Raw genomic sequence first — 23597 nt, forward strand, 5'->3', positions numbered from 1 at the left:
TTCTCTTATAAGTAACAAAAATTGTATTCTTGATTAGTGTTATATTTGAGCATATAAGTATGCTTATAAGTAACAAAAATTGTATTCTTGATTAGTGTTATATTTGAGCATATAAGTATGACATTTGCACATATAAGTATGACATTTGCATGATGCTTTGACTCGACCCGACCTGTCTCACGAACAAGGACCCGTGAGACGGTCTCACACAAGTGTGACCCTAAGAAATAATTAACCTATAACTCTAATATAATATGTATATATTATTATTATTGAAGAAGATAAAGAAAATATATGGTGGATGAATATGCAAGAGAAAAAGGTAATATCACAGGAAAAGACTAAAATTGACTTGGTTGTGTAGTCTAGTGAAACAGGACACCATTCATGATTTAACCTCTAAATATAATAATTGAATTAGAACTTTCATTACAAGTTGGTCCACAATCTTGAAAATACCAAGCACTTTCCTCCCAGCCTCTACTCGAATATAATAATTGAATTAGCACTTTCATTACAACTACGTGCCTGCACATTGCACATTATTATTTCTAGGGGCAACATACATTATATTCTTACAACCTCAACCATCTTATTTTAATTTGATACATACATATATATATATATATATAGTTAGTTAGGTAGTTAGTTTGGTACTAGGTGAAATGGAACCAGCTGCAGCTATGGGCATTATTCCCCATATGAAGCCGGCTTTGTACAGAGCGGCAGCGACAGGTACAGTTGAAGATTATCATGCGGCCCTCCGTCAGATGAGGGCTGAAGGGTCCGAGGACTGTCAAGTTGCGCCAAATGGAAATACTGTGTTGCACGTTGCCGTGCTCCATGGCAACAAGCATTTTGTGGAGAAAATCCTACAAGACCAAAGGGCTCATGCTTCTGCCTCGTCTATGTTATATTCTCTGAACAACAAAAAAGAAACTGTGCTACACTGTGCAGCCGAGAAAGGCGACGCTGACATAGTCTCTGTCCTCATTAACGCCATCAAAGTGTACGATGAGGAGCTTGAATCCGGTGTCACAGTGAAAGAGATGATACGGATGACGGATGATGTCATGGACATGGCTTTGCACAAGGCCGCGCGAATGGGGCATTTGGGCGTGGTCAAGTTACTGATTCAAGAGGACAATGAGTTTGGGTATCCTACCAATGATGCTGGTGAGACGCCCATTTACTTGGTTGCAGAGTCACATTTTCTTTATTGTTTGAAGGAGATAATTGAGAAATGTCAAAATCTTACTTATGTTGGACCACTCGGTCGAAATGCTCTTCATGCGGCAATATTATCACCATCAGGTATAAATTCTACCAGCTTTTGTAATAATTAATGTACTAATGGCTTAGTACTAGACTATGATTGTTGGACTGATTCAAGCCGGTCATTATATCTCAGACTATGGTTCACCTTAACAATCTAAAATGATACAATTTCATAGTTTATATAAATGTTGCTTTTAGTCACAGTATTTATTTGCGTAATAGGAAAAAAAATGTCATACTCATAAATGCATGAATTCTAATAAAAGTTGTTTTTGTACACATGATAGGTAGCGCATGGGAAATCATGATGCAGATTTTACTAACTCTTGACGCCCATCTGGTTTTACCAGGTAACATCATCTGTTAACTCGGCCGTTCTTATTGGCAAATTATGATATGGACCCGGGTCCACCTCGGGTCCATATTCACAATTTCAGAAGTGTATATTACTATATTCACAATTTTATATCTCAATATACAAAATTACATTACTAAATAGTAAATATTCATAATGTTTGAACTCTATATTCAAAATTTTGTTATATTGATTCAAAAATTGCCTTATACTGTTGAATATATAATTTTGTAATTGTGGATATAGAATTCTAAAATTGTGAGCTATTTGTACTTTGAATTGTTGTTGAACCTAATCAAAATTGATATGGTCAAGTTAGTTGGACCATATGTGCAGTTGGATCACAAGTAAAAAATGGCCGTTATTAGGCCGATCATGTATAGTTGTGAATATACAGTTTTAAAATTGTGAATATAGACTCGAGTTCACTTTGGAAGGCGAATCCGAGTCTATGACATAACAATTGGTTCTTATTGCGTATGACAAATTATTTTGTGGTGGTCCACATATATGTGTGAACTATGAATGCAATATACACTTTTAATATACTAACAATACATTATTTGTGTATTGAATTTACATTATTTGATGAAAAACACTATATGTATTCCTATCTTCTACTCCTAGTTTTTATTCTCACACACAAAGTCATGATGTAAACACTTGTATTGGGACCCACATGAAAAATAACTTATCAGTGCCCGCCAGATCATGGATTAAAATTTAGAGAGTAAGATTTAGACGTACATGTAGTAGAACTCTTATTTAATAATATATAAAAAATCATGTACTTTATACATACAAATAATGTACTTTTAGTATATTAAAAAAGTATATTCAATAGTACTTTTAATATAGTTTCTAAATATATAAATGTTATATACTAGTTAATATTAAAAATAATATTATAAAAAGAGTTAATCTCATTTTTGGTCCTAGATTTATTGGTGTCAGTCTACTTTTAGTCCTTTTTTTTTTTTTTTTCAAAACATTCAATTTTGATTTTAGTATTATTGTGGCATGACCATTTTTAGTTCTTCATCAACAAAACAATTTAAGTTTCGTCAACTACAAGAGCATTTCAGTCTTCAATTTTGATTTTTTTTTTAAAAAATAAACATAAAAAATATAGCGGGTCAACATACTTTGTATAAAAAAATCAAAATGTCCTTGTATTTAACGACATTTCAATGATTTTCTTGATGGAGGACCAAAAATGGTCATGCCACAATAATACTAGGACCAAATGTGGATGTTCTGATAAAAAGGACTAAAAATGGATTAACACTTATAAATCTAGGACCAAAAATGGAATTAACTCTACAATATAATGTACTAAAGGCATGTACATCTTACATACTCACTATCGAAGCTTCATCCACTGATAAACTATGATCGGTTGGGCTAATTCAAGTTACTATACATATTAAATCTATATTGCTTAGTTCGGTTCGTGGACTGGATTAAGCTGAAAAAATCATTATATCATGGATGTTAGTCCAAAACAATGTTATTTCATAAGTTATATAAATGGTGCCTTTATTAGCATCATTTTTCTCAAACAAATTAAAAACAACGTTGGTACAATAAACACATAATATGCTAACTGCATATACATAATCTATTAATTACAAATTTATAAAATTAACAAGATAGATATGCCAAAGACCTTGTAGTCTAGTGGCACCCAGTTTACGCTCTCACATGAAAGAAAGTGGGTTCTCGCATCAGTAGAGGCGACTGTTGACTCTTTGTGTTAGTCATATAGACTATTATAAGGGGACTAGGCCTTTTTGTTTTAATTTGTTTTTTTTTTAAGTGATTGACTTGATAATTTCCACACATTGAAATATATTTATATTTAATAAAATATTTTTGTTTACCTAAATTTAGACCCAAAATTTTGCATATTGACAAATTATGACTTTACATAAGCATGTTTAGATTTACATGTAAAATTTTGGAGTTAATTATACTAGAGGTCTTTTGTCTTTGGTGGTAATTTCAAATTTAGTCCCATAATATCCTTTTTACCATTTTACATCCCAGACTATTATTTTTTAGACACTTTTAGTCATTCTCATGACTTTTCCTATTTTTAGTAAGAGCATTTTTGTCTTTTCATATTTTTCTTTTGTTATTTATCCGGTTTCAACCGGTTTAATTGGTTTAGGACTTTAAGTACTAAAATGACTAGAGAAATATATTAAACCGGTTGAAACTAGAGAAATAACAAAAGAAAAATATGAAGAAACAAAAATGCCCTTTCTAAAAATAGGAAAAGTCATTAGGAGAACTAAAAGTGTCCAAAAATAATAGTTTGAAATGTTAAATGACAAAATGATAATTTGGGACTAAATTTGAAATTGTCATAAAAAAGAAGGGCCTCTCGTAGAGTTAACTCTAAATTTTGTATGCAGCTCGCATTATTAAAAATTTATGACATGAATGAATTTTGATAAAAATAAGTTTTATTCTCAAAAAAATAAAAATAAAAATAAGTTTTTGTACACATGATAGGTAGCGCCGCACTATCATTGTGGGAAAAGCTCATGCAAATTTTTAGACTTCACATGGGCAAAGCAGGTAAGTAAGTGACATCATCTGTTAATGTTTTATAAATTATAATAACCTGGTTGTTCTTTTTTTTTTTTTTTTTTTTGAAATCATAACCTGGTTGTTCTTATTACCTATAATTATTTAATTTACTTTTTTTTTTAAATATTTTAATTATAAATAATTAAATGTGATTGGCACAAAAACATAGTATGTTATAAATTTAAAGATAATACTAATTTCAAATACGGATTAAAAAATTCGTTTTATTAGTATAATTATCCTTGATAAGCTATAGTATAATTTTCTTTAAAAATCTTGTATAATATTTCATATATTTGTATATATAGATCTTATATAAAATTAAGTATCATAGTTGAAAAAATAATTAAATTTGGTTGCACAAAAAATAATGTATTATAAATTTAACGACAATCTCATTTTCACTAACAATATAATATTACTAGATAAATGGTAATATAGCACTTACAAACAAGAGAAGAATATTGATTTTTTTTAGTAGCTAACTTGATTGAAGGGTTTCCCCTATCAGTGTCTTCAATTGGAAAGATTCAAACGATAATGAATAAAAAAGTTGGTAAAGTTTTAGGAGAACAATAATTTAAACCGAATGTATGTAGAGTTTAAATAGGAGAAAAAGTATATAGAGTTTAAAAGTTTTGAATGACTTTATACCTAGATGCAAATTTCACCGACAAATAGTGTGTAGTGTTGAGAGAGATTTATAATTTGCTTTTAACCTACGCAAAAAAATATAAATATGCAATTGAATAAGTTTGATAGATTTCTAGTCACCCGAGAAAAAGAATCATGCTTCCTTAGGTGAAATTTACTTTCATTGATATCATGGCAGTGGATTTCAATTGACCTGAAGTTCCCAAAGTAAAAAATTACACTAAACGTGAAAATAATTTTTCCACATTTTAAAGCTCTAGAAAAATTTGAATTTTCGTGGTTAATAATGTCCTCTTAAAGAATCTTTAAAACCCGTAATAAAGTACTTTGCCACCTTTTGAAGTCCTGCCTATCAATCTATCACAAACAAAATTAGTTTTAGTTTATGGTTACTAATTAACTGGATCAGTAAACCAGTAGACCAATCAATGAATCTTTAAAAGTTTGAATTGAATATCATTTGACATTTAAAAACTTTTAAAAGTATTAATCAAATATAACCCAACTTGTCTGTACGTGCAGCTCACCTAATATGGTGAGCTCCTTGTAGGCACCAAGCACTGGTCATTTGGTCCTCTCACATAAAGGATTGCTTAGTCGCTATGATTTACTTCTCCATTATCCTGTCGAGCTGGGGGGTGAGACCCTTGGGGCAAGGATATTTCGCCTTTTGTGGGCAAATATCACCCAACTTTTAATGATTTCCTCAAAATGATAGATCTTATACATTCACACTGATATGAAATAATCTCACATGTAATCCATTGTATGGAAATAATATGAACAATTGAGAAAAGATACATCCAGTAGCTCCCAATTACTCTTTTATTCATTAATCTTGAATAGATGTAGAGAGAAGGGAGAGAGCAATGCTTCTTTTTAGAGAGAGAGTCCAGAGCCGGAAAAAGTCCCTTACACGAGAGGTCAAGGTCCATTATATAGGATGGGCTAATACCCGTATTCGCATACAGTCTACGTATCAAATACTTAGGGCCGTATACCCGGGGTATATTCCCTATCAAGTAGCCCCCCTAGTCCGAGCCCTGACGTCGAGTCAACAAGGAAGGGGTCGGGCTGGAAGACTAGCCTTACGGTCCGGGACTTACGCTAGTTGCCTCGTTAAAAACCTTGGCCTAAGAAAAAATCCAGTGGGAAAAAATCCTAGCCAAGGAAAAAAGAGCACAATTCCAAGCGCCAATGAGGAAGAGTTCGAGCTAGGGAACTGACCGTATAGTATGTGACCTGCGCCGATTGCCTCGTTAAAAACCTTAGGCCAAGAAAAAACCCAGTGGGAAAAATTTTTGGCTAAGGAAAAAAGAGCACAACCTTCAAGCGGCCTTTTGGGCTATAAGGGTCGTCCGAACTCTACCGATCAAGGGATCGGTTTCGCGATACGATCAATAGGTCGAATTTTGCCGATCTACGGATCAGGTTTTACCAATCAAGGGATTGGATTTATTCGAGGCGGAATGCCGACCTAGCGAGTTGAACTGGTCCCGGGCTAACTGTGCCAGTGATGGCAATGCCGGTCTAATCGGGCTTACAATGCCGGTGGTGGTAGTGTCGACCTAACCGGACTTAATTGCCTACTATGTAGGACTTACGCCGAGATATGGTCTCGGGCTCAACGTGCCGATGGTAGCGATGCCAACCTAAACGGGCTTAAGGCGCCGGTGGTGGTAATGTCGACCTAACCGGACTTAGCACACGACTAATCTATATATATGACCGTGTACAATTTACAAAGAAAAGCAAACGAGGGTAATTCTTCCTCGGTGCAAAGAGTGTAGTTTTTTCCTACTTTTCGGTCGTAGCGTTTTTTCCGACCGCCGTCGTAATAGATCGGTTGGAGGATCGAGCGGGCACCTTACTCCCGTAGTTTTTTCGGACTTTTCGGTCATAGCGTTTTTTCCGACCGCCGTCGTAACAGATCGGTTCAAGGGCCAAGCGGGCACCTTACTCCCGTAGTTTTTTCTGACTTTTCGGTCGTAGCGTTTTTTCCGACCGTCATCGTAATTGAATGGTTCGAGGACCATAAACGGGCACCTTACTCCCGTAGTGGGCACCTTGCTCCCACAAAGATCGGTCCGAGGACCATAACGGGCATCTTGTTCCCGTAGTGGGCACCTTACTCCCACAAAGATCGGTCCGAGGACCATAAACGGGCACCTTGCTCCCGTAGTGGGCACCTTACTCCCACAAAAATCGGTCCGAGCACCATAAACGGGCACCTTGCTCCCGTAGTGGGCACCTTACTCCCACAAAAATCGGTCCGAGGACCATAAACGGGCACCTTGCTCCCGTAGTGGGCACCTTACTCCCACAAAAATCGGTCCGAGGACCATAAACGGGCACCTTGCTCCCGTTGCGTTTTTTTCGACCGCCGTCGTGATTTAATTATAGCGAGATTTGACCTCGGGATTACAATGCCGGTGGTGGATCGACCGACCTGACCGGACTTATTACATAGACTCTACTATTACAATTTTCTAAGTATGGGCCTATAACTTATACAATTTACAATTTAGGCCATACATTTAGAAAGCTATAAATAGTACAATTTACAAAGTAAGACTAAACTAATAATCTTATAAATTCTAAAAACGAAAGGTAAGACTAAACTAATAATCTTATAAATTCTAAAAACGAAAGTCTACTCTTGCATTTTTCAATGTTTGCATGCAGCATGTGATTGCTCTTTGAATTTTCCCAATTCCAAGCATGCAGCATGTGATTGCTCTTTGAATTTTCCCAATTCCAATTTGCCTTTTGTTTTTGTTTTACCTTTTTCCCAAAGCTCACTTAATTCACACGCAACAAGTTCAGATTGTCAGCAACCATCTTTGTCATCTTACGGCACCACCACCCACAACGACCAATAATATTACGGAGGGTGAATTGTTTGTCTCCACTTGGTTTATTGCATTCCACCATCACTAACAAGAAGCCTGTAACCGAAGGGGGGTCTCACAATAGCAGATGTGCAACGCTTCATCATCAGTGGAGGACACATACAAGGCCGTAGGATGTTCAAGAATTTCGCAGCCGTGTAGGGAAGCTCGAATAGTGACAGACTGGCCAATTGAAGTAACATAGCATTTTATGTTTTTCTCGCAGCTTGGGAGGATGATCAGCGAATAGGTGATTGGGAATTTTCCGCTCGTTCTTTTAGCTCTGGGCGTACATAGATGCGACAGCTCTGGATGGCCACCCAAACGGGATGCGCATGGCTGAAGAATCCGGTCAGTCCGAGGTAACCGACCATGCCACCGGGAAACTTGCCGCAGCTGTCGGAGGACTCATCTACAATATCGAGCTAGAAGAGGTCATAAAGATACAAAGAGCTGACCTATGCTTGACCGAGAACCCTTCCCAACTCAAGTTGGTTAACTAAATTTATAATTTTTGCGATCACTTCCCGGTCAAATTGAGTAGACTCTTACTGGGAGAATAGCGTGACCGGAGAAGTCTGGAATCGCCCTGCATGCTGCGCCGCCTTGGTTAATTGAAATTGTTGACATGATCAGTGAGAATCAATACTGATGGAGACCATATGAAACTGCCAACATCCATCTGATTGGTTCTGGGACGCATGTATGCTTGAAAACTGACGATCGGTTCAGGGGAAGATCGCGAAAATGGCGACTGCTCGGGAATTTGTTTACGTACACAGGAGCTCGGCAACACTCTGGATGGCATGCATGCATGCAAGCTCGACAACACTCTGGCTTAGACTGCCGGAGGTTCGTCCATCTCAGTCGACGTGATCGGACCATGGTCGATGATCAGAACCGAACCAGGAGAGCCAGACAATGTGTGCATACTCATTTTCCTCCTTATTTTGCAACTTTCCTTTTCTATCTCTTTCCACTATCTTGAATTTTGCGCTTCACCGCCATTATCCACCAACCAGCTTGCATGCATTCATTGAATTTCCTATTGGACCGCCCACACCCTCCATTAGAAGAGAGCTTCGCCACCACGGAGATAAAGGGGAAGCTGGCCGACGAGAGCCATTACTGATCGGTCTTCTACTTGGATCGGCGTGGAAACGCAATGGCGAGCGGCGACGATGCATGGCGAAGATCGCGGGGCTGGAATCTTCGGCGGCGTGACCAATTCGCGCCGGACTGCGGCTGCTCTGGCTAGGATTTGAGGAATACAGAGTGAAATGCAACACCAGGATGTAACTCATCAAACCCGCTCTCTGAAATAAATTCAAGAGGAAAACCAGAATAACATAGCAGTCCGTCACAGCCTCCAAAAAGAAGAAAAACCAGGCCAAGCACCTCCCTTCGACAGCATTGGTTGCAGGTCTCTCTCAATAGACTGCAGAGACGATGACAGAGTTTCTGATGGTGAAGATGAAATCTCTCAACAGGTCAAAGAAACCAACTTCTCGTGCATGCAATAGATCCCAAATATGCAGCACCCCCTGAAAAGAAAGAGGCAATGGAAGTTTAAAGGGACACAGCTTTTCGCCGAATCCCCACGGACGGCGCCATTTGATATGAAATAATCTCACATGTAATCCATTGTATGGAAATAATATGAACAATTGAGAAAAGATACATCCAGTAGCTCCCAATTACTCTTTTATTCATTAATCTTGAATAGATGTAGAGAGAAGGGAGAGAGCAAGGCTTCTTTTTAGAGAGAGTCCAGAGCCGGAAAAAGTCCCTTACCCGAGAGGTCAAGGTCCATTATATAGGATGAGCTAATACCCGTATTCGCATACAGTCTACGTATCAAATACTTAGAGCCGTATACCCGAGGTATATTCCCTATCGCACACTTTTAAAGCTTATAAAAATTCTAAATTGAATACACCCCATAATTATAATTAAAACCAATCCATAAAGTTTAGAAACATAATTAAAAGGTATTAAAAAAAATACTCCATCGATCTTATTTTATATGTTTAATTTCAATTAATTAATGAAATGCTTAATTAAACAATTTACAATTTAATTAATTTTTCATAGTACTAAAAATGAACATTTAACATACTAAAAACAAACTTTATTTAAGTGGTCCACCGTATAATGATTATAAAAAATAATCATGATTTTTAAGCGAGTTCTCAAAATCGTCTTTGTCTATGTTATACTTTTTTATTTGGTTTTGATTATTAATTTATCTAAAATGGCCCCTCGATTATACAAATATATACTCAAATTAATTTCTTCTGGTGAACTAAATTGAGTAAATTTTTGTATAGTCTTGAAATCATATTGGATAATTTGATAGTTGTTAACCAAATCAAGAATTATTGCATAGCATAATCGAATGAGCATTTAGAACATTATCTCTTTTTAACGTGTTGATATGAACTATACCACTCCTTTTAGTACATAGTATAAAATACACTCTGTAATAAACACTAGATTGAATTTATGCAAAAAGTAAAATTCTATCACTATATACCTCAGGATGCATACAACTACTACTGGAAAAGGAGATTTCTTTGTGTGAGAAGAGTGACAGTTTGGGTTGGACGCCACTACACTATGCTGTAAAGTTTGGTGATGATGAAATTGTCCGAAAGATCCTTGAGAAAAAAAGTTCAGCAGGGTACATTCGTGCAGGCATAGATGATGATGATTGGACGACAATATTTCACATAGCAACAAGGCATGGCAACATTAAAACGATGAAATGCATATCAAATAGCTTACCAGATTGTTGGATGATGATTAACTGCAAATCCCAAAATGTCCTGCACGAAGCAATACTGAGCCGCAGAAGAAACATGATAAAATATATACTGAAGTATCCCCAAATCGACAACCTTATTGATCAGAAAGACAACGATGGCAATACACCGCTGCACCTGCTTGTGGTTTTTGGTTGGAGAAGCTTATCTTTTAACTATATGCTCACCCGTCTTAAACGGAAGCATTTGGTCTTCAATAAACGGCATCAAACTCCACTTGACGTGGCCTCCCAAGGCGAAGTCTATTCCTTTGTTAAGCATGTATATGTAAGTACACAAACCATAGCTTACTTCTATTTTATTTTACTATTACTAGATGATATAGCAAAATACGGATACGAAGCGAAACGGGAAATACGATCTATTATTACCTCAAACGATCCAAACCCGGTTTACAAAGCGAAGAAGAACTTGAAGGGTTCGGCGGGTCGGCAGTGGGCCTTCCTACTATCCGAGCTTACTTCAAGGCTTAGTCAAGAATCAGCCAAAAGATCCTCTCTCTCCTCATAAATGCGGTATTTATAAGTGGGAAAAGCTAGGATCGCCGGGCCTCCGGCATGACGAGAACGTGGCGCGCATGCGCCCGCCTCACCCCGGGCCCAAGCGGGAGGGAGCACGTGGCGGCCCTTGACACGCCACGTCACCGGTCGATCGAAGGTACTGTTCGGTCCGTGACGCCGACCATAAACCGATCGGGCCGAGCCTCCGGTCTCCCAACCACACGGTATCCGACCGGTACTGGAGCGACCATTCGGTCTCCGACCGGTATTGGAGTATATTTACTATCATCTAGCCCCCTCGCTCCAAAGCGCGACGACCGCGAGCGTAGAGGAACGGTTTGGTGTGAAACTATTATTGGGTCGACCACGCCATCGCTTACCGCGACGACCTTCTCGTGCGGGCGCACAGGAAGACGGTAGGTACTTATACATGGGCGCAAAACGCTTTGGCGGGAAAATTCTCGAGAAACGAACCGTCGCCCGTGAGCGACGATTGAACTTCATCGCCTTACGCCTATAAATAGCCGCCCCTGTACTTCGACGCTCACTCTTGCCATCGCAGCTATTCGGAGATCGGAGCTTCCCGAGACGAGACAAAGGCCCTCGCTATCTGCATTGCGAAGTACCCACACTCATCTAACGCCTTTACGCTCGGTAACATAGACCCCATAGTCTAGGTCGGTGCCCATACCAAGTCGCTGAACCCCGATCCCTTCACTTAAATAGGAATTTAGGATGTCGGATTCGGACAACCAAAACATTTCGGGTCAGGACTACGACGTAGCGGGAAACGAGAATTTTACCCCTTCCACCGGGGGTTCCACCGTCAACCAGATCGACGAAGTGGAACACGTCTCTGCCGACACCGAAGAGAACGAGGGGCCACTGCGGACTTCGGCCTCTACCGAGGAGGTCGGCACGTGGGGCCGAGGCAAATCGCCGCGGATAATGGTCTCAGCGCTATTCCCTCACCTCAGCCCCCATACCGGGGAGGACGTCGCTTCGTCACTGCGCCGAGGGGCCGCGCCACGGGAATTGCGCGACTCCGAGCGGATTTCAGGCTCTGAGGCCTCACGCCGACTAGACGCTTTACCGGCCCCGGGCGAAGCAAGCTCATCCGCTCCAATCCCTCCCCGACCGTCGGCATTGCCCGCCCTTGCTGGGGCTAGCTCGTCAGTACCAGATCCCACGGAAGCCGAGCCGGCAGGCGACGAACCTTCTACCACCTGGAAGAAAATGCTCTTCCTAAATAGCGAGGTCTTTCAACAGCAGAAATGTCTGCTCACTCGCGCCGAGATCGACGAAGTCCATGCGCTGTTGCGTGGTAGGGTGCCGTATAAAGTGAGCCGTTCGCTCGGCAACGTGATCGATCGGCACGCCGACGATTGGCTCGGGATCCATTTGGACTCCCTGAAGGCGCCACTGACCTTCCCCTTCTCTCCCTTTCTTCTCGCCTTTCTGAGGTACTACGAGGTTCTTCCCGGGCAAATCATCCCGAACGCCCATCGGATGATCGCGTGTTTCCCTCAGATCTGCGCTCGGCACAAACTGGTGTGCACCGTCGAGCTATTCAACTTCCTCTACGCCGTCAGACCTCTTTCGGCAAAGCATGGTGGAGGATACCTGATGCTCCAGTCTCGGGGGCACCACTGCACTCTCACCAACGTCCCCGATAGCAACAAAGGGTGGAAGAACCGGATACTTTCGGTCGAGTATAAGTGGAAGTTATCGATCCCCCGGGAGTGGTCCACTCACTTCACCGAGCATAGCTTCCCAAAGCGGACCCGAGCTCTGACTGACGCGGCCGCGAAGATCTCCTCGGAGGTGTACGACTATCTCATCTTCCGCACCCCCGAAGGCTACAAGAAGGCCAACCTCGAGCTCTCAGATTACGGCCGGAGCGAGAAGTACGAGCCAAAGCCAGTCGCCGCTCGACCCGCTAAAGGCTCTTCGGCCGAGCCGAGCCAAGGTCAACGAGATTGCTCTCGCTCGTTTCTAACTCCCTCGGATCGGTTATAGTGATCCGACCGTCAAAACTAACCCTTTCTCTTTTATTTGTGCAGACATGGTGCTCGACAAGGCCTTTGTTGCCGCCCCGGCCGCCCCTTGCCCCAAAACCAAGGTGGCCCTAGGAGCGAAGAAGGCTGCCGTCACCAAGCCGCCCGCCGATCCCCCGGTCGTCAACATCTCCGCCCCGACCCCCATCGACACCTCATCGGGTGGCGCTACAGCCCCCGACCTCCAAGTCACTCACGACCAGAGCCGACGAGGGAAGGAAAAACGGCAAGAGCCGGAGGTCGAGGAGGTTCTCACCCTCAAGCGCACCAAGCGCTCCTCTAGCAGCCGACCTTCCGAGCTGCAGGAGGACCTGCGCGAGAGGGATGCGTTGGCGGCCACCCTTGTCGACCAGATAAGGGACAAGGTTTCGGGCATGGAGACCATCATGGGATGGTCATGCAACCGCCTCGGGGAGCAGATCGCCGAGGACATCCTCCGGGTAAGTTCATTGGTTTAAAAAAATTCTCATCAGCCCCCACTCGGACAAAGATATCTGACTCTTTCGACTTTTCAGCTAACCCATACGACGACCGACCTCTTTTACCGGGCTCGGGCCCTGGAGGGTATCCGAGAAAAGGAGGTCGAGTCGCTCTAGAAGCAGGTCTCATTTGCCGAGACCAAGATTAGGGAGCTGGAGAAAGAGCTTGCCGCCGCCGAGTGCCGGGCTGAGAAAGCGGAGAAAGGCCTTGCCGTTGCCGAGGAACGAGCCGAGAAGGCGGAAAAGGCCGAAAAAGAGGCCATCGAAAAGATGAAGGACGCCAGCAGCCTTGCTCGGTTCATATGCACCGTCGAAGCTATAGCTAAGGAGTTCCTCACGGCTTTCATCAACATGGAGGTCGGGGACCGGCTCGTGTGGGTCTATGGACAATGGGCTTTCACTTCGGGTTGTCGAGCCATACAAGAGCAGGTTCATGCGGCTCTGACTGAAGGTCTTGAAGAGACCGACCTCCCTGAGGTGCTGGCTCTACTTCCCGGAGAAGTGGCCAATCCCGGCCCCAAGCCGTATTCCGAACTGGGCCCCTCAAAGTGATCGGCTATGAAGAAAACCTTTTTTTTTGTGTTTTTTTGTCAAGGTCGTTAACTGGCGGAGCTCGGCCTGCGTTGTGCCGAGCATCACTAATATCGATTTTATAATATTCTCCTTTTGCCATGACGCCATATCTTTATCATTTGCGAATGACTAAACACATCGGGCACCCTGCTCCCGGGATGGGCACCTTGCTCCCATCGGCCTCGAAGGCCATAAGATCGGGCACCTTACTCCCGAGATGGGCACCTTGCTCCCATCGGCCTCGAAGGCCATAAGATCGGGCACCTTACTCCCGAGATGGGCACCTTGCTCCCATCGGCCTCGAAGGCCATAAGATCGGGCACCTTACTCCCGAGATGGGTACCTTGCTCCCATCGACCTCGAAGGCCATAAGATCGGGCACCTTACTCCCGAGATGGGCACCTTGCTCCCATCGGCCTCGAAGGCCATAAGATCGGGCACCTTACTCCCGAGATGGGCACCTTGCTCCCATCGGCCTCGAAGGCCATAAGATCGGGCACCTTACTCCCGAGATGAGCACCTTGCTCCCATCGGCCTCGAAGGCCATAAGATCGGGCACCTTACTCCCGAGATGCGCACCTTGCTCCCATCGGCCTCGAAGGCCATAAGATCGGGCACCTTACTCCCGAGATGGGCACCTTGCTCCCATCGGCCTCGAAGGCCATAAGATCGGGCACCTTACTCCCGATATGGGCACCTTGCTCCCATCGGCCTCGAAGGCCATAAGATCGGGCACCTTACTCCCGAGATGGGCACTTTGCTCCCATCGGCCTCGAAGGCCATAAGATCGTCAGGTTAGGGTGGTGATATCGGAATTGGCCAAAGCAAATGATTTTCATTCAATCAACACAGTCACTACAAAAGGCTTCTTTTGGCCCGAGTACATCACTAATGACCCTAACTACTAGTGGAACAAGACTAGGTGCTCTGAGTTCCAAATTCGATCCACCGGTTTTCCCGTAGTGGTTTACAACTTGTAAGTGCCGGGTCGGATTACGGCCGAGATGACATATGAACCTTCCCAGGTTTGTGCAAACTTGCCGGACTCATTTGGTCGGCTGGCCTTTCGCTCTCGGAGAACATAATCCCCGACCTGGAAGTACCTCGGTCGGACTCGGAGGTCGTGGGTCTGCTTTATCTTCTTATGATATTCAACTATTCTTCGGGCCGCGACCTCTCTTTTTTCTTCCAAGGCGTCCAGCTCCGCGACCATCATTCGCTCGTTGTCGTCCTCCACATAGCCCCGTTCTCGTGAGGTCGGGATCCATGCTTCGATCGGCAAACGCGCTTCAGCCCCGTAGACCAGCGCAAAAGAAGTCTCTTTGGTAGCCTCCCGGGGGGTCGTCCGGTATGCCCACAACACGTACGGCAGCTCATCAGCCCAGCTCCGACCGGCATCAAACAGCTTCTTCTTCAGCCCATCTAGGATTGTGCGGTTCGCGTTCTCGACTTGCCCATTTCCTTGGGGATACGCTACGGACGACCGGATAGATTTCGTGCCGACCGTAGCTAGGAAGTTTTGAAAGTACTAGCTCTCGAATTGCCTTCCGTTGTCCGTGATCAGGTGCACGGGGACTCCAAATCGGGCAATGACGTTCCTCCACACAAAACGTGCACACTGTTGGGCTGTTATGGTCGCCAAGTGTTCCGCCTCAATCCACTTTGAAAAGTAGTCGATAGCCACTATCACGAACTTCTTCCGAGCTGTTAACATCGGGAACGGGCCTATGATATCCACCCCCCAGCGAGCGAATGGGATCGCGGTGCTGATCGGCTGGTAAAAGGTCGCCGGGCGACCAGGGGTCTTAGCAAATTTTTGGCAAGGCTCGCATGCTCGGACGAGGTTGTCGCAATCCAGTTGGATGGATGGCCAGTAGTATCCCATAAGCATGATCCAGCGTGCTAGCGATCGGCTCCCCTGGTGAGCCGAGCACAGTCCCGAGTGTAGCTCCTTCATGACGATATTAGCTTCGAACGCATTCAAGCACCTCATCAGTGAGCCTCCATAAGATCGCCGATATAAGCGGTCGTCTACGATCTGAAACCTGGGCGCTCTGAGCTTCACCTTCCGCGCTCGGTCTTCCTCTCGGGGTAGTTTCCCGTCCTGGAGGTACTCCTTGAGATCAGTTATCCATGGGTCCTGTTCAACTTCGACCGGCCCAACCTCCAGCAGATCTACGCACGGCGCGGTTGCTTCCTCAATATGGGCAATCTTTGAAATGTGCTCGGGAGCTTCGTTTACCAACCGCGATAACATATCCGCATCAGCATTGTCAGCCCTGGGAATGTGGCTGAGTTGGTGGGCCTTGAATTGTTGCAGGACGGCCAGCACCCGATCTCTATACGCAGTCAATTTGTCTCCTTTAGTAATGAACTCGCCATTAACCTGTTCGACAACCAAAGCGGAATCCGTTTGAGCTCGGATAGACTTGGCCCCTAGCTGCCTCGCCCGCTGTAGTCCGGCAATCAGGGCCTCATACTCGGCCTCATTGTTGGTCGGCGAGAAGTGGAACAGAATGGCGTAATAAACCTTAAAGCCCTCGGGAGTCGTGATGACTTTCCCCGCTCCCGCTCCCTTCTTCCCGCTGGACCCATCTGTATTTACTTCCCACCATTCGGGAGATTGGAGATCATTCTGGTCGGCCCCGGTATCACGCGCGATGTATTCCACCACGAAGTCAGCTAAAGCCTGGGCTTTGATGGACGGTCGGGGTTTGTATTCCAGAGCGAACTGCGTCAACATAATCGCCCATTTGACCAGACGTCCTGAAGAAGTCGAGGTCCTGAGGATATCCCCGATCGGCTGATCCGTCAACACACGGACATTTCGACCTTGAAAATAGGGCGTCAAACGCTTTGCCGCGATGAGTAGCGCGAACACCACCTTCTCAAGTCGGGTGTATCGGAATTCTGGTCCTTGCAGAGCGTGGCTCACATAGTATACTGGCCGTTGTACTTCTTCATTGTCGATTCGGCACAAGACTGCGCTGACAGCCCGATCTGAAACAGCGAGATACACTTCCAGGTCCTCCCCAGGCTCGGGCTTCGACAAGATGATCGGGGATGCTAAGTAAGCTTTCAGGTCTTCAAACGCCGCCCGACTGTCATCGTCCCAAATAAAGCCATGAGACTTCTTTAGAATTTTGAAGAAAGGGTGAGCCCGATCGGCCAGCTTGGAAAGGAATCGACTGAGCGCTGCCAATCGGCCCGTGAGTTGCTGCACTTCCCTGATGCTGGTCGGCGACTTCATTTCCAAGATAGCCTGAATCTTGGCCGGGTTCGGCTCTACCCCTCGTTTGGTTATCATGTAGCCCAAAAACTTTCCAGTTTGCACTGCAAAGGTGCATTTCTTCGGATTCAACCTTAATTGGTGTTTGCGCATAATTTCAAAGCATGCGCGGAGATGGTCGGCGTGGTCGACCCGAGCAGCGCTCTTGACGAGCATATCGTCTACATAGGCTTCCATCGACCTTCCCAGTAACCCCCCGAACACCGAGTTAATCATTCGCTGGTACGTAGCCCATGCATTCTTCAGCTTAATAGGCATCACTCGGTAGCAGTACAATCCATCTGGTGTCACGAACGTGGTCTTCTCCTCATCGGCCTCGGATATCATGATCTGATGATATCCTTTAAAGGCGTCCATAAAGCTCATGAGCTCGACTCCCGCCGTCTCATCGACCATCTGATGAATGCTCGGGAGAGGATATGGGTCAAGGGGGCAGGCACGGTTTAGGTCGGTGTAGTCGATGCACATGCGCCAAGCCGAGGGCTTGGGCACCAAGACTACATTCGCGACCCATTCCGGGTACGCAACCTCTCGGATGTGACCCGCCGAGAGCAAAGCCTTGACCTCCCCTCTAACGAACTCCCATCGGTCGACAGACAAATGCCTTTGTTTTTGCTTAACGGGCTTAAAGGTCGGGCTGACGGACAACCGATGGCAGATCACGTCTCGGTCGACCCCGGGCATGTCCTCCGGGCCCCAAGCGAAGATATCCGCGAACTCTCGCATTACCGAAAGGATCGACTGTCGGAGGTTCGGGCAGAGGGATGTTCCGATCTTAATGCTTCGTTCGGGCCGATTCAAATCCAAGGGAACTTTTTCAACGGGCTTGGATGGCCCAGGTTGTTCTTTCTTCTCTTCATCTTTCCGTCGAGCAATGGTGTTGACGCGAGACGTGCTCGCCGCTTGTTTCTCTACTGCCCGAACATAGCACAATCTCGCCGATCGCGGGTCTCCTCGCACAACGCCAACGCCCTCCGGGGTTGGGAACTTCATGCATAGATGAGGCATGGAGATGATCGCCTTCATCTGGGCTATTCCTGATCGGCCCAAGATGACGTTGTGTACACAAGCTAAGTTGACGACGATGAACTCCATCGCCACCTTCAAGACCTACGGGTAAATCCCGACCTCCACAGGGAGGACGACCATTCCTTCTGGGTGGATCATGTCACCCGTGAAACCTGACAACGGTGTTCGGACCGGCTTCAGGGCTGATCTTTCTATTTTCAACTTCTGGAACGCGTCCAAGTATAGGACATTAACACTGCTACCCGTGTCCACCATCACTCTTCGGACCTCGGCTCCACAGATGTCAACAGTAATGACCAATGCCTCTGCCGATTGGTCTCCTCCGAGGGGGAGGTCTCGGTTGGTAAAAGTTATTGGCTTCTCCTTCAGTCTCTTCTCTGGTTGGTCGGTGCTAATCGAGCACACGGGCAGGTCCCGCGACCAAGCTCGACGGCGATCAGGATCGTCTCCCCCTTCCAGCCCGCCGAAGATAACATGGATGATCTGTTTCGATCCGGTGGCGGGGGGATCGTGGTCGGGTTCAGGCCCCTTGTCTTTTTTCTCTTTATCAGACTTCTTGAAGTATTTCTTCCACCCTCGGCGTAGGCTTTTTTTCTTCTCGGCAGCGAATTGCGCTAGTTCTCCCAAGCGCAAAAGATCTTCAATCATCCCCTTTAGGACATGGCACTCGTCAGTTTCGTGACCCCGGTTCCTGTGATAGGTGCAGTACTTGTCCTTGTCGGGGCCATCCCTCGTCGAGGCCGGGAGTTGGATCATGTTACAAGATTGGGCATATTCCAGGATCTCCCCAATCGGTCTCGACAGGGGGGTGTGGATTGGATTTCCATCTTGATCCTTCCTTCTCGGGTCAGGTTGTCGTCTTAGGTCTCTCCGACCCTGTCCCCCCGATTCTTGCATGCGCTTGGCGGCATTGGCCTCTTCAGCTATCGCATGGTCGGTCATCTTTCTCAAGGCTTCCTCGTAGGTGTTCGGCTGATTTAGGACGAGATCCTGGTAGAAAGGCCCCGCTCGTAGCGCAGAGAGCAGTAAGTTGACCGCAGTGCGATTGTCTACCGGCTCTATCTCCGCCACGGCCGCCTTCCACCGTTCGCTGAAGAGGGTTAAAGACTCGCCCTCACGTTGCTTAGCCTTTTCCAAGGAAGTAAAGTGCTTCTTGGCGGCCTTCGAAATGGCAAAGCGATGAACAAACTTCCTCGCCAGCTCAGAAAAATTGGCGATGGATCCTGGTTCAAGGGACGCGAACCACTCAGCCGCCCGACCTGATAGGGTCGAGTAAAAGGCTTGGCACATCACCGCATCAGATACTCCCATCATCAGCATGTTTCCGTAATAGGAGTTAACGTGCTCTTCCGGGTCGGTTCGCCCAGAGTAATCTTTGCTCCCGGGCACACGGAGATCCATGGGTTACGGCTGGTCCATGATATCCTGAACAAATGGCGCTCGGAAGATCCATGGAGATCCATGAGCAGGTTGCTCTCCATTCCCCTCGGGCCAGCCTCAGCTTGTTCTTTCTTCCACTTGTTGAACTCCGCTCGGACTTGGTCCAACACCCCCCGAGCCAAGCCTCGGCTGGTCGCAGCGTGACAGTCTTTCTTTGGCTTTGTGTGTGAAGAGCTCGTCTCGCTTGAATGGCTGGTCGCCGAGATACTCATCGGTTGAGGTCCTCGGGTGGTTCATCCGCGAGGTCGGAGATTAGGGTCATCGATGCAATCGAAAGTGCTGGTTCGCGATGTATCCGGCTGTGGCACCCCCCTAGACCGGTCAGACGTACTAAGCCGAGACAACGCCGGCCTCCGAGCCGGTGCCGTGGGCATAGTTTCGGAACCACGGGATCGACGTTCGGATTGCGAGCGGTGCAGAGCGGGTGGGACTGCAGGGGCTGTCTCGGCAGTCGTCGCATCCGGCCTAACAGGCATGGTAGGATACATCGGCGGCATAGCTGGATACATATACGGCTGTGGATAGAATCTCGGCGAAGTTGGCCACCATTGCATGGTCGGATCCATCGGATACTGATACGGCATCGGTCCGCCCGGCATTGGGTACTGGTAAGGGGCCGAGCCCCCAGGGATAGGGAAAGGAGCATCTTGGTGGACGGCGTTCACGGCCTTTGGCGGTGGTGGTCCAGCCATGTTGTTAGGATCCAATCGGGAACTGAGGTGAGAACGGAGATCGTAATTGTCATCGGCTTCTTGGTTGTCGAAGAATTCCATGTTCGGATGCATGGAGGAACCGGCTAACGCAAACTATTGCTTTTCAATGCGGTCCCCACAGACGGCGCCAAAAATGATATAGCAAAATACGGATACGAAGCGAAACGGGAAATACGATCTATTATTGCCTCAAACGATCCAAACCCGGTTTACAAAGCGAAGAAGAGCTCGAAGGGCTCGGCGGGTCGGCAGTGGGTCTTCCTATTGTCCGAGCTTACTTCAAGGCTTAGTCAAGAATCAGCCAAAAGATCCTCTCTCTCCTCATAAATGCGGTATTTATAAGAGGGAAAAGGTAGGATTGCCGGGCCTCCGGCATGATGAGAACGTGGCGTGCATGCGCCTGCCTCACCCCGGGCCTAAGCGGGAGGGAGCACGTGGCGGCCCTTGACACGCCACGTCGCCGCCCGATCGAAGGTACTATTCGGTCCGTGACGCCGACCATAAATCGATCGGGCCGAGCCTCCGGTCTCCCAACCACACGGTATCCGACCGGTACTGGAGCGACCATTCGGTCTCCGACCGGTATTGGAGTATATTTACTATCACTAGAGTTTTGGAGTTTTTTTTGTTTTGTTAATATTAATAAGAGTTATTTCCATTTTTTGTCCTACTGTTATTGGGGCATTGTCAATTTTAGTTTACTTTATTAATTTTTGCCACATTGCGACCAGTCTTATTTAGTGCTTGACTCTTTTAGTCCACCGTTAAAATTTTCGTCAAATGACCGTCCAAAACAGGGGTATTTTCATTTGACGGTCATACCCCTGTTTTGGACAGTCATTTGACGAAAATTTTAACGGTGGACTAAAAGTGGCAAAGACTAAATAAGACTGGTCGCAATGTGGCAAAAATTAATGAAGTAAACTAAAGTTGGCAATGCCTCAATAACAGTAAGACCAAAAATGGAAATGACTATTAATAAATTCATTTGATATGCCAAGCACCTTATGCTCGGATGGTATGTAGTGGCTCTCACATATAGGAGGTCATAGGATCGAGATCAAGCCTCAGTGGAGGCGTTGTTGACTCTTTGTGCTTCAATAGGTTGAGAAAATATAGATGAACAGATACTACAATGTAATGGAATCAGTAGCATTCAAAAAAAAAATTCATTTGATATATTATTTAATCAACATGCAGGGCGGAATACCTCAGCGTAGTGGTAGGAGAAGTGGACCTCGTGCTGACCTCTTACAAAATCAAGAAACAAGCAGTGAAGATACTGATGATAACGATATAGACAAGACAATTAATCGTTATCTACGAATAAGTAAAACAATGACCATTGTGGCTACATTGATATTAACTATAAGCTTTGCAGCTGGTTTTACAGTCCCGGGTGGATACGACTCAGATAAAGGGTACCCAATACTGTTACGAAAAACAGCTTTTGGGTATTTTGTTATAGCAGATACTGCTGCTTTCACAAGTTCTGTTTCGGCGATATTCATTTACATGATCATGGTGGTATTAAACTCGTTGGGAGCTATTAGGGAGACCAAAATTGCCATGACCCTTTGCGCATTGAACATCGCCCTCACATTTTGTGCCTTAACAGCAGTCATAGCTGCATTCCTCAGTGGAATGTACACCATTTTAGCACCTTTCAATTCTCTAGCCGTTGGGACCACATTCTTAAGCTCCTATCTTTTCCTTAGTGTTGTTTTTATGTATTTCAAAATTAAAAATTATCCCTTCCCCATTTATTCTTTTTTATATCTAATATATTTCCTCGTGTCGTCTATCCCCACTTATTGAATTATACTTTACATCACCACTGGTTAAAAATATAATTTTGTTATCAATTAGATGTTGTCATGTCATGAGAGATGGATTGAAGGGGAAAAATTTTAATGGTCTCTAGCATTACTCTTCCTGTATTTTGAATTCTCAATTCTTTTTAAAGAGTTGTTGTATTTATGTAATTTGATTAAGTTTTTAAATAAATAAATAAAACATCACTTTCTTCTTCTTCTTTTAATATTAATTTTGCTGCCCTAATGTGTGTGTGTGTGTGTATATATATATATATATAAAAGTAAATTAGGAAAAGCAAAAAAGTTAATTTTTAAATGGTTAACTTTGTTGACATGTAGTTATGAAAAACTAATTTGATAATTAATAGAATATGGACTCGGGTGTGTTACACCACTATTAGTAAGTGTTAATCAAATTTTGATGATTAATTTAGAAATTTTTAGTTCCTTTTTTTTTTTTTTTTAATCTTTTTAGTTAGATGCGAGATTTAAGCTCAGCAAGAATCAAGCGTAGCAAGATTTCAAGCAGATGACTAAATACGCTTACGTAATGTACTTATGTACGTTTGTATCTTTGTAGTTAGATGCGAGATTTAAGCTCAGAAGGATTTTTTACTTATGTCTTCCTCACTAGTTAAACTTGGGTGTGGTTTTTGAGTAGTTTTTGTAAGTGTGATTAGGAAAGAGAAAATGAGGATGGAGGAAAAGGAAAAAGAAAAAACAAAATAAAAAACTTTTAAAAAAAATTAATATATATGTATTTACACGTCCAGGTGCAAGGCACGTGAGGCGCAACTCTCATTTCCTTTTGTGGGCTCCACCATTTTTGTAAAAACTCCATCTTTGCAGGAAGTCTACTTTTCTTCTCTCTCCATATTATCACTCCTCCACCTCACCTATGGCTATTTTACCTTAAAATTTGGTCCAAAAGCCACTAATGGAGAGGGCCTTACGTAATGTACGGCTTTATCTGAGTTTTAATTATGCCGGACGAGACTTCAAAGGGCAACAAAATAATCTCGTATAAGTTGAAATTAAAATCTCTTGTTAAGTTGGAAGATGAAGAATGTTGCAGGAAAGTCCTTGGCAAGTTGGCCTT

At 44.6% G+C, this 23597-nt stretch overlaps 1 protein-coding gene across 1 annotated transcript; it reads left to right on the top strand.

Annotated features, from left to right (window-relative positions):
- The first annotated feature begins 631 nt into the window (after positions 1 to 631).
- LOC116007419 (protein ACCELERATED CELL DEATH 6-like) lies at positions 632 to 22562 on the top strand. Its single transcript, XM_031248083.1, has 5 exons — positions 632 to 1314; positions 1566 to 1628; positions 4154 to 4219; positions 10318 to 10868; positions 21882 to 22562. The coding sequence occupies exons 1-5, from the start codon at positions 666 to 668 to the stop codon at positions 22497 to 22499; spliced, it is 1947 nt and encodes a 648-aa protein (XP_031103943.1). The 5' UTR covers positions 632 to 665; the 3' UTR covers positions 22500 to 22562.
- Positions 22563 to 23597: the final 1035 nt, after the last annotated feature.

This window comes from Ipomoea triloba, chromosome 15 (genome assembly GCF_003576645.1).
Source record: "Ipomoea triloba cultivar NCNSP0323 chromosome 15, ASM357664v1".
In the NCBI taxonomy this organism is placed as follows: Eukaryota; Viridiplantae; Streptophyta; class Magnoliopsida; order Solanales; family Convolvulaceae; genus Ipomoea; species Ipomoea triloba.